Source organism: Berghia stephanieae, chromosome 5, assembly GCF_034508935.2.
Source record: "Berghia stephanieae isolate SIO BIC M18660-M18661 chromosome 5, UCSD_Bste_1.3, whole genome shotgun sequence".
Classification (NCBI taxonomy): Eukaryota; Metazoa; Mollusca; class Gastropoda; order Nudibranchia; family Aeolidiidae; genus Berghia; species Berghia stephanieae.
Window position 1 is genome coordinate 48,203,684 of NC_088364.1, and position 12,094 is coordinate 48,215,777.

Consider the following 12,094-nt stretch of genomic DNA (forward strand, 5'->3'; position numbering starts at 1 on the left):
AGTAGTAGTAGTAGTAGTAGTAGTAGTAGTAGTAGTAGTAGTAGTAGTAGTATTGGTGGTGGTAGTAGCAGTAGTAGTAGTAGTAGTAGTAGTAGTAGTAGTAGTAGTAGTAGTAGTAGTAGTAGTAGTAATAGTAGTAGTAGTTATGTCACAAGATGGGTAAAGGTAAATTATATATATATATTATATATATATATATATATATATATATATATATATATATATATTACATATATTTCTATTATTACTTCTCTCAGACTCGACATGGTTACGAATTATGACTTGATTATAATCAGGGATGACATAATATTGTAAGAGTGCAAAAGATGTCATTCATCCCTCTTGTATTTACTTACTTACTGCACATTATGGCTTTCGAGTTCCCAGGGTTGAGAGTTTTTGCCAAGATGAGGTCATTTAAATCGATCAATATTTGAAGTTTTCTGACCAAATTTTTAATTTACTTTCCAAAGTACGGCAGTTAACTAATTGAAGCCGTTGAAGTACTATGCCCATGTCGTATTCCTTGACTCAGGTCGGAATATTTGTAATTCGTTAGACGTGGTATCAACATAGAAAGGCGTTAATATCAATTTTACGTGGTAATATCAAATTTCCCCTCAAACCCACGCCTTATCACTTTTTTGTTTCATTCTTTTTTTTTAATATTTCAATCGTATGAAATATTTTATTAAGCATGAGATATTCAATCAGAGATTGGACATACAAAAGCTCAGCCTCCATATCATTAATTATCTTAAACCCATAGCAGTCAAGTCACGGGAAAATTTCTTGCCCGAATACATTACATGATATTGGTAACCAGTTACATGGATCATTTGTTACTTATGGCTAGGTAGCTCAGTGGTACGGTGATGGGTGACAGTGACCATGGAAATTCTTGTCTCGAAGTTGTGTCCTTGGATAAGACACTTTACACACATTACTCCACGTGACTCATGTGTGAATGAGTACCCGACTAAGGGAACTGAAGAAGGTTGTAAGAGTTTTAGTCCAAAAAAGGGAGCCTGGCCGGCAGGCGACTTGTGCTGTATAAAATGGCAAGATGGTTCCAAATTGCCTGCTGGGGAAACACATGAACATTTTTAAAGCGCATTAATCATGGTAAATCCGTGAAATGCGCTATGCAAATGTTCATTATATTATACTCATTTATTTATTTATTTGTTTAGACATGTTCCAGCATGACGTCGGTTGTTGTTTTATTAAAACCAACCAATTTTACCTAAAATTAAAAAAAAAACAAATGTACTCGATCCCCCTTTTGTTATCATTATGAGCGGTTTCATTACGCAAGGTGTCGACATGGCCACATAATAAATCGCAGACAGATCCATCACGTGTTGAATGCGATGCAATATACTGCTGTTTCTTTTTTTCTTGCTGACAAAATGCCTTTTGTATATTATGAGCTGATGACTTTTACTCCATATGTTACCTTCAACACAAAACGATGTTATATCGGGGTGAATCAGGTATCAAACTAATGTGGCCAGAAATGCGAGGTATTGTATTGGTAACTTTCTAGTAGACTCTATGTTTGTAGTATCGTTAGTGTCTTCAAAAAGAATAACACATAAAATGAATGAAACTTGCATATTATTCTTTCACGGGTTAACTGCCGTACCATGGAAAAACAAGTATTTAAAAAGTTGGCCAGAAAACTCGTCCTTCAAATATCGATATATTTAGATTAATCTTATCTTGTAAAAAAACCCAACAAAACTCATTAATTTCAGGGTCTGAGAGTTTTTGCCAAGACGAGGGTCGTTTTAAATCCATCGATATTTATTGAAGGACATGTTTTCTGGCCAACTTTTTAAATTCGTCTATTTCTAGTTTACGCAAGTTAACTAGTTTAAACGCATTTCTTCAGTGTGTGGGAGAATGCGCTTATCTTTTATTTCATAGAGAAGAAAAAATGTAAAGATGCCGCTTAATTTGGAAACGTTGACAACACTTCCGTTATCTGTAAAGAAAAAATATGTTTGGCCAGAAACGTCGTACTTCATATATCGACCATATTTAATGACCCTCATCTTGTTAGAAACTCTCAAACCCGGGACTTTAAGGAAGATTATAAGGAAGCCAGGTTTGGGAGTTTTTGACAATATGATGAACTTTATATTTGAAAGACAAACTTTCTGGTCAAACTTTCAAAAATGTGTTTATTTTTCAGAATGCGACAGAACAGATAATCACAAAATGAACGTTGGAGAAGGAGGCGGTTTGTATATTGTGATATTGTGTGAGGAGGAGTTGAATAACTATGTAGCACAAGTAAGAAAGTACTTTAATTTAACCCAAAAAAATGACTATGAACAGGTAAAAAAATAGTAATCAAAGTTTCAAACTCGAAAATGACAAAAATGTATCTTGCTAGACCAGAGAGAGAGAGAGAGAGAGAGAGAGAGAGAGAGAGAGAGAGAGAGAGAGAGAGAGAGAGAGAGAGGGGGGGGGGGGGGGGGAGGGGAGAGCGCGAAGGTTAGGGTCTTTTTTTGTTAAAGGCCCGCCGCTGTTAATAAAAGAAAAACAGTTACTAATAATAAAAAATATCTTCATAATTGTCATTTCCAAAAATTTAGACAAATGAAAAATACAACTTGCATGTTAAGGTGGAAGCAATATGTGAAGCAGATCAAAATGCAGCCATAAGTATTAAGATTGTGGATTTCTTGTCTTGAATAAGCATATGATATTCTATACTGGAGTAGCAAATAACTTTATTTCTAACTTTGAATGAATGGAACCCAAAACAGGAAAGAAGAGATAATGGAATCGAAATAAATTCTACATGAAAGGGAGGTAAACTGGTGCAAAAACTGGCACCGGGAAAAAATAATGGAAAACGAAAAAAAAAAAAAAACAAGTAGGGGATCTCATACTCATAACAAAGTATTATATTCGAATAACAAAATTTTTTTAATCCTGCAAAAGTGAGGATCTATTTATAACATTTCAATAAAAAAATATCTAAATACCAAGGACATCTTAGGTTTTTAAAAAACCATGGCAATTGGTTTAAATACAATGATATTATGGAACGCAATTTTGGCATAATGACACATCACTCAAAATCGTTGACGAACAACAAAAATTGGATGGAATGCAATTTTGGCATAATGACACATCATTCACAATCGTTGACGAACAACAAAAAATCGATCTCTTTAACGTCTAAAAGCTTTGAGCCACACCTTCTGTATATCTTTAAGCTTTGAAAGCCTTGAAGGTTGTAAAAGTGTCAGTTCGGGATGATCAAGTTCAGTTCATTATCTCTTATTTGTATGGAGGAAAGAATAATACCTCGCAAAGTCCCAGGTTTGAATTTTTTTGCTAAGATGAGGGTTATTTTAATCGATCGATATTTGAACGACAGTTTATTTTATGGCCAAAATTTAAGTAATTAAGTAGGGGTTTTTTCAGAGTAAGGCATTGATTTTTTGAACACGTATGTTTTATTCAAAGATGGCAAAATCGGAATCGAATGGGGAGTAGAATAAATAACATATTTCTTATAATCTTGCGTTTTGGAATTCGAACTTTGTTCCCAACGTGCAGTCGCCAGTTCGTGCAGCGGTTGGGGACACGTCCGGAATTCTAAAAAGCAAGAGTGTAAGACTTGGGTAATAGACTGTACCTTAGTCTGGTATTTTTGACTATAAATCAAAATTTCAGCATCTTAGACATCCCGGCATAACAGGAGTCACAATTTGTTTCTGGTTGCAACTATATCGAAAAAAATGTCTGTATTTCAAAATAATTTGTAAAATAGTGAATGACACAGTGCCGGACAAAGAGAAAAGAAAAATACTCACAAAAATCGTCTAAATTAAAAAGAAATTACTAAAGTGACAAATAGGAGAGCAGGCACGGGTGTAAGATAAAGCTCTAAAAAAGTGTGTATGAAAAAGTACCAGATATAACACAAGTATGAAAGGTTGGTCAGCTCACATAAAATCCGATAATTTCAAGTCCTTGACTAAAGTAGAGCACGCGGTTCCCACGCAAAGGGAGCGAGTTTTATCCCGGATGAAGTCGATATCCTTTCCTGACCCCCTGTCCACCCAGCAGTGATTGGGTAGCTTGGTCTGTTAAATCTGGAAGAATATTCTTTGCGATAGACGAGAGCGCTATCCAAAGGATAGCAAATCAATTGCTATTGTCCGACACGCGCTATAGAAACCGATATAAATTCTGGCTTAATGGACCTAAGGGTTCCGAAGGACTACTTCTTTTTTGGAATGTTTATTTTTCTTGTATTTTTTCTCTCTGCTTTGTATGGCACTGTTTCATACACACTTTTTCACATCCACCTCCCACCCCCCACTCCCTCCCAGCTTTTTCCAGTTCTTTGAAATCTTAAGTTCTAGACTTTTTGACGATTCGGGTATCAGTACAATCCGACTTTGACTTGACTAAAGCCCCTGACCACAATCGGACCATAGGCCATCAATGAATCTTCGCTATTTGACTCTTTCTTGGGCTGTCTTCTCCATCTGCTTTCGCGTGTCTGTGACCGCCTCACCTTGCTTCCTCCATTATGGAGGACAAACAAAGGCATCACCAACTAATTACAGACTTTAAAAAAAAGAATTCCAATTCGGCAAATCTGTAATTTTGTTTTCAAATCAGGATTTCTCGATAGATACTAGATGAAAACATCACTCGTTATACTCATCCCAGGGGAAATAGTGTCTGTTGAGTATTACTTAAAAAAGGCAGTGCAGGGCCCAATTTTATGTAAGCGGATAAAGTTAGTTATTTACTAGTCTAGTAAATGACTTGTAAGTGACTAAAAATCGAATGTTATGAACGTTTTTTAGTCTTTGACTAGCTAGGCTCTTGCCTAGAAGTGAGCTCTCTAGTACACAATGGCAGGTAAGATATCAGCCTTCATACTTTCAATGCAAAATATTTTCCAAAGAGGAAATTAGCAAGACATCCGGTATAGATAAAATTTCGTTCCGTTGTAGATTTGAATTTACTTTTCCCATGATGAATCAAATCACGTGATATTGACTGTCGACTGATCAGATAACAATGATGTCCATGGTCGACTGTCAGTTCTATATTTAGGCTTATAATTATCATTGAAACTCAAACAAATTGAACGAAAAGAAAAACAAACAATAAAACAAAACAAGAAACTATGTTCTGATGAATCACGTTATTTCAGTCAGTTACAATGCCAGCACACTAAATTTTGTCTCCCCACTATGCTTTCTAGTCGTCTTTTTTGTTGTTGTTTTTCATTGTTTTGTTTTTTGTTTTGTTCTTTGAAGCGAACCCTCTACGTCGAGTCTACGTTTACTCGCAACTCACGAGCCGATTATATTCGGGTTTTATTTAGTTTTTACTCATAAAATTGTGTACTATTTTCAACTATCTCACTTTTCTTAGTTTTTTTAAGCCAGTGTCAATAGCAACAGGACACATTTTGCCTCTATCATTCGTAACCGACTTATTTTTCTTTCGAGTCGAAGCTCTCTCAATCTAAATATAGCTGCTATCTTGTCGACAATAATAATATTATATTATGATGTATCCTAGTAACTAGAAATAGAAGAGTGTCCAGTGGAACAAGTAAAGGAGTTCACGTACTTGGGGCAGTTGGTAACATCCGATGCAAAGTCTGACAAAGAGATCAGGAGACGAATAATGCTGGCCAAAAACGCGTTCATGAAACTAAAGCCAATCCTCACCAACACAAATATCTCCATCAGAACACGAATGAGATGCGCCAAATGCTATGTGTGGTCCATTTTCTTTTATGGTTGTGAAACGTGGACACTAACCGCACAGACAGAACAACGTATTGAAGCTTTTGAGATGTGGACGTACAGGAGAATGCTGAAAATACCTTGGACAGCAAGAAAAACAAGCATCGAAGTCCTCGACCTAATGGGCCAAAAACAAAAAGTGTTGTATATTTTCTTAAGCCATTTTCTTTATTGCAACAAAGAGCAGGAATTATCGGGCAATTTTCACAGATACCAAAAAGCCCGCAATTTGTTGTGTATTTTGAACGGAAGTAATCTAGAGAACGATGACGTGAGATAGGTTGGATTTTTTTGGTGACTGTCAAAGAGGAAGCATCATGTTTTATTTGTAAACAATCTTGCCTGTAAATAAAGTGTTTAAAAGTATCTTTGGAGACTCAGTTCAATTTATTGACTAACATGTTGTTGCCGAAACCCGGGATCCTCTAGATTTTCGTTAATTGGACTGTGTGTTTTGTTTGAGAAGAAGCAGGCAAGTAGATATTCAGTTGACAGTCGTTGGTTTCATTTCCCTCCATTGTTGTTAGAAGAGGCGACGTAGTGTCCTCCAGTGTATTCGATACCACTAGTTAGTATGGAAGAAGCGAAAAAAACGCAGGTCTGCGACGAAAGGATGGCTTTCACGTGAGATTCTGAATCTAAAACAGCTTGTTGCCAGATTCGACGCTTCTTCAGCTGAATTGGCCGACGCATTGGCAGATTTTAAAAGGCGACAAGATAAGTTAACATCAGTGCAAGAAGAACTCGAACTGTTGTTCCTTTCTGAAGAGGACTTGCAGCGTGACATTGAAAATGAACATTCATTCCTACTTGAGTGCAGATCGGCTAAGGCGGCTGCAGAAATGAAACTAGTTGAGATTCAGACCTCCATGGAACCGGAGCGCAGTGTGAACGCTAACAACAGTGAAACGCAGGACAATGGATCAGGGCGTTTTAATCCTAATGCAGCAAACTTGCCAAAAATACAACTGGCAGGTTTTTCGGGGGATTACACTGAGTGGCCTTCATTCTTTGATTCGTTTCGAGCGCTTATTGATGAAGCGACGCTACCTGATATCACCAAGTTTTCGTATCTGCAATCACTGTTGTCGGGAGAAGCCCTTTGGTGTATCAAAGGACTAAGTTTGACCGGAGAAAATTATCGTCACGACGCACTTGAAATTCTTCGACAACGTTACGATAGAAAAGAAAAAATAATTTTCGACCATATTCAAAAACTTCTGGCAACTGAGGTCAACGTAAGGAATGTGAAAAATATGTGGACTTTTTACAACCTAGTTCAGTCACACATTCGGAGTTTAAAGAACTTTGGAATTTCAGGGGAACATTATGGGGTCATTTTGACACCCCTGATATTGAGTCGACTGCCAAGTGACTTTCGTATGGAATGGGCCCGAACGAGCGACAAACGAGAGTCGGACTTACTCTTTTTGATGGATTTTCTCCACGGCGAAATTCAAAGACGGGAACGTTCCCAACATTTCGATTTGCCACCAACACACGAAAAAGCAAGGGTGGCAGTGGCGTACGAGAAAAGGAAGAACACTGCGTCTGCGTTGATGACAAGTGAAAAAAGAGACAATCAGAATCGTGCTTGTGTTTGTGTTTTCTGTGGTAAAAGGGACAGCCATTACAGTGATAAATGTCCACAGCTGGCGGAAATGGACACTGAAAAAATTAGAGAGAAAACAAAGAACAGTAATCTTTGTTTCAAGTGTTCCGGCCTTCACATTTGGCTAAGAATTGTAGATTCAAATGTTCGATTTGCCATAAAGGTCACCATAAGGTGTTTTGTTACCAAAATCAGAGTGCTGCCAAACAAAACACAAACAGAGCTGAAGACAGTGCAAATGAAAATGGGGGGTCAGGCAACTGCGTGATTTACGCCAAGTCTGAGTTTACAGGAAGACAGACTGTCATGCAAAGCTGCAAAGTGAAAGTCAATGATGTTGACGTTTTTGTTTTGTTTGACAGCGCTGCTGATAAATCTCATCCTCCTGTGTGAAGAGTTTAAAACCCAAATTTATTGGTAAGGAGGAGACATCATTTTTCACCTTTGGTGGGGGCAGACCATCAGAAAAAAGAGAAAGAAATGTTTATGAAGTTTCCTTTCAGGTTCTGAAGGGTAAGCAGTCGAAAGTCTGTTTGACAGAAATTGGTGAAATTTGTGGCACACTATACAGGCCAGGGGTGAATCTTGATTGTCTTGCTCAGTTTAAGTCTCAGGTGGGCTCAGATTTGGAATGGGGAGATGAGTATGACAAGGGTCAGAGAATGAGAGTGGATGTTTTAATTGGACTTGATAATTATTGGGAGTTAATAATACCAGGTAAGGTAATAAACAGTGAGATTGGACTTGTGGCTCAAGAGACCATTTTCGGTAAGTGGATCCTTTCTGGATCATGGCATTCCCCTGAAGTAAAGGGCAAAAACTCCCATTCACAATTTTTGACACTGGGTTGTGTAAGTGATAGTACAGTGAAGAAATTCTGGGAGCTTGAGGCAATTGGGATCTTGGATGATTCGAACCACGGGGTCAATGCAGAAGTAGGGAACCCCGTATGGGAAGAATTTAGGAACAGTGTAAAGTTTGTAGATCAGAGGTATGAAGTTGCATTGCCATGGAAGGACGGGGTCATGAAGTCAGAGTTACAGAACAATTTTCAATCTGCAAAAAGTAGAGTTGAAAAATTTGACAGGAAGCTGGGTGATGACACCAGATATGCTGATGTATTCAAAGCTCTTGAAAAGGAAGGAGTGATACATGAGGTTCCCTTGGACGAAATGCAGCCAGAAAACAGACCAGTTTATTACATACCTCACTTTCCAGTAATCAAAGAAGAGAGCGTCACGACCAAGGTCAGACCTGTGTTTGACGCCTCATGCCGTGGATCGAATGGAATATCATTGAATGATTGCGTTCATGCCGGTCCCAATCTGTTACCCAATTTGGCCGATGTCCTCCTTAGATTTCAAAGATGGTCGGTAGCCCTGACAGCAGATATCAAGAAGGCATTTCTTCAAATTAGATTGAAAAAGGAAGACCAAGACGTACAGAGGTTTCTTGAAGGAAGGCCAAAACATGAGAGTGATGCGCTGTGAAAGAGTGATCTTTGGATGTACCTCATCACCATTTTTGTTGATTGCAACAGTCAGACACCATCTCAACAAGTATGAGAAGTCAAGGATTCTGGAAGAGATGAAAGATAACTTCTACATGGATGATCTTCTCACTGGAGCAGATGACATTGACCAGGCATGTGAAATGCAGAAGACAGCATCCAAAATCATGTCAGAAGCAAACATGCAGCTGTGCAGATGGAATTCTAACAGTTTGGCAATAAAAAAAGAGTTCAAAAAGATTTCAGAGATGGAGTCATGCCACAGAGTGACACAACCAAAATTTTGGGATTGAAGTGGAATCCGACGGCTGATGTTTTTGAATTTATGGGTTACCCCTTTCCAACAGATGTTGTGGTAACCAAACGGTTAGTTTTGAGTTTGATGTCCAGAATTTTTGATCCGCTGGGCTTCCTCGGTCCTTTCACTATAACAGCAAAGATTGTCTTCCAAGAACTCTGGAAATTGGGAGTGGAATGGGACGAAGAAATCCCAGACAGCCTAGAAAAACGGTTTTCAGCATGGATGCATGAATTGTCCATATTGTCGACATGGGCAGTACCAAGGTGTTTGGTGTTGTGCACCTGGATCAACAAGAAGAGTTTAGAAATGCATTGCTTTTGTGATGCGAGTGAAAAGGGGTATTGTACAGCTGTGTATTCAAGTGTGAAGGAAGAAGATGGACGACAGAGGATGACATTGGTTATGGCCAAGTCACGAGTGGCACCAGTAAAACAGGTCACCTTGCCTCGTTTAGAATTGTTGGGTTGTCTGTTGGGAGCCCGTCTCCTTCGTTTTGTAATGAAAGCATTACAACTGCCAGAGGAAACAAATTACAGATGCTGGACAGACTCGATGGTTGCTCTACACTGGATACGCAGTGATTCCTCAAAGTGGAAAACCTTCATTGCAAATAGAGTTTCTGAAATCCAACAACTTACTTCCCCCTCAAATTGGCAGCATTGCAAGGGATCAGAAAATCCTGCTGATTTGGGAACACGAGGAGTGACAGCAAATACCTTGATGCATTCGTCTGAGTGGATAAATGGGCCAACAGATTTTTTAGAGAAGGAAAGTCAAGAAGAGAAAATCCAAGATGAAGCGGAAGTCAACATGATATGTTCCTCAGAGTGCCAAGAGATGACACTACAAAGCAACACCCTTAGTGCAGTGCCTCTGCTACCGTTTGAACGGTGGGGAGGCTTCTCAAAGTCTGTCAGAGTAGTAGCGTGGGTGCTAAGATTTATCAGTAATTGCCGTCAGAAAGCACGCGCAGATAGAGAATACTCAGAGTGTCTCAAGGTTGAAGAGATAGTTGAAGGGAAGAGGGTGCTTTTGAGAACAGTTCAAGCTCAGTATTTTTCTGAAGAAGTGAGACAAGTTCAATTGGGGAACAGGGTGGCTAAGGGGTCTCCGTTGCGTAAATTGAATCCTTTCATTGATGAAGATGGTCTCTTGAGGTTGCAAGGACGACTTCAGTTTGCTTCAGCGTCATTTGAGTGCAAACACCAATTATTTTGCCGAAATGTCATGTTTCAGAGTTATTGACAAGTCGTGAGCATTTAGAATCGAAGCACGCAGGTGTTCCACACATGATATCTTCTATCCGGAACGAGTTCTGGATAATCGGGTTGAGAACATTAGCAAGAAAAGTAAAAAGGCAGTGTGTCAGGTGCTCTAGATATGACTCTTTACCATGCCAACAGCCAATTGCTCCTCTCCAAAATCACTCCTAATCACTTTCTTATTGGTGGAAACATGGCCGCCATGGGTTCGAACCTTAGCCCTGCGAGTGTAACGGCAAATGACTTGCGCCAAATGGCAGCATCGAGGTCAGAAGAGTTAGAGAAATTTTGGTCTATTTGGAGACAGAGTTATATCAGAGAGTTACCTCATGCTCCTATGGCAAAAGCAAAGGGGAGTCTGAAACTGAACGATGTTGTTATCATCAGAGAAGACAATTGTTCAAAATTGTATTGGCCACTTGGTAGAGTGACAAAGCTAATTCCCAGTAAAGACAAGCTTATAAGAACAGTAGAAGTGAAAACAAAGAAAGGGTCGTTTATTAGACCAATACAAAGACTGCATCTTCTTGAACTAGAAGGCAGAGGGTCTATGAGTGATGATACCGAGGCTGATTCACAGCGACCAGAAAGTAGTGATGGTTCGAACCTTCCTAAAGAAGTAGGAGTTAGTGTTGGACAGGAAAATTATGGAGTTCGAACAAGAGCAGGGCGCATCGTGAAGCCTAAATGTATTTTTAGCCTCTAGACCTTTTGTATCATCCTGTTATTTCCATATATTCAGTTATATTGTGTTTCGATTAGTAGTCTTATATATAAAGACTTGTTTGCTATGTTTATTCTAATGTATATTGATGGTATAATTTTGCTCTCCCAAATAGCTAAGATGGTTTATTATTGTTGTCAGTAGTGGCGGCTTTATGCATACGACTAATACTAATACATAATGAGTTGATCAAAACGAGTGGGCATTTCCTGAAGATGGGTTATTGCCGCGTTGCTATCCTTTTTTATGGGGGTTTGATTGCATTTTATAGTTTTTTAGTTGAAATTATTTTAATTCCTTGCATCATTTTAGTTTGGATTTGTTTTGCATTTTTTACGCGATTTTGCATATATGTTCAGATTTACGATAAGGTTTAAATTGTACCAGTAGTACTCTGGTCACCTTTTTTATTTTTGTTTCCCTCTCTTCTCTACTCCACCATTGGAATTATGTTTGTAGTACGGTTTTGCGGTTTGACATTATTTTGACAGTTGGATATTTCATGTTATTCATCATTATCCAAGGTGGGGAGAATGTTGTATATTTTCTTACGCCATTTTCTTTATTGCAACAAAGAGCAGGAATTATCGGGCAATTTTCACAGATACCAAAAAGCCCGCAATTTGTTGTGTATTTTGAACGGAAGTAATCTAGAGAACGATGACGTGAGATAGGTTGGATTTTTTTTGGTGACTGTCAAAGAGGAAGCATCATGTTTTATTTGTAAACAATCTTGCCTGTAAATAAAGTGTTTAAAAGTATCTTTGGAGACTCAGTTCAATTTATTGACTAACAAAAAGAACTTCTTTTGACTGTGAAGCACAGAAAGCTGTCATATTGTGGACATATGCGAAGACATGATAGTCTCGAAAAAAGGATAA

The 12,094-nt window shown here is 38.5% G+C and overlaps 2 protein-coding genes across 2 annotated transcripts; both read left to right on the forward strand.

Annotated features, from left to right (window-relative positions):
• The first annotated feature begins 155 nt into the window (after positions 1-155).
• Positions 156-9,219, forward strand: LOC144973954 (uncharacterized). The gene is made up of 7 exons (XM_078916843.1): positions 156-165; positions 2,201-2,301; positions 2,607-2,676; positions 5,987-6,075; positions 6,452-7,672; positions 7,839-8,892; positions 8,957-9,219. The coding sequence occupies exons 1-7, from the start codon at positions 156-158 to the stop codon at positions 9,217-9,219; spliced, it is 2,808 nt and encodes a 935-aa protein (XP_078772969.1).
• Positions 9,220-9,251: 32 nt separating this feature from the next.
• LOC144973955 (uncharacterized) lies at positions 9,252-10,472 on the forward strand. Its single transcript, XM_078916844.1, has one exon. It carries the CDS (start codon positions 9,252-9,254, stop codon positions 10,470-10,472), a length of 1,221 nt encoding a protein of 406 aa, XP_078772970.1.
• The last annotated feature ends 1,622 nt before the right edge of the window (positions 10,473-12,094 follow it).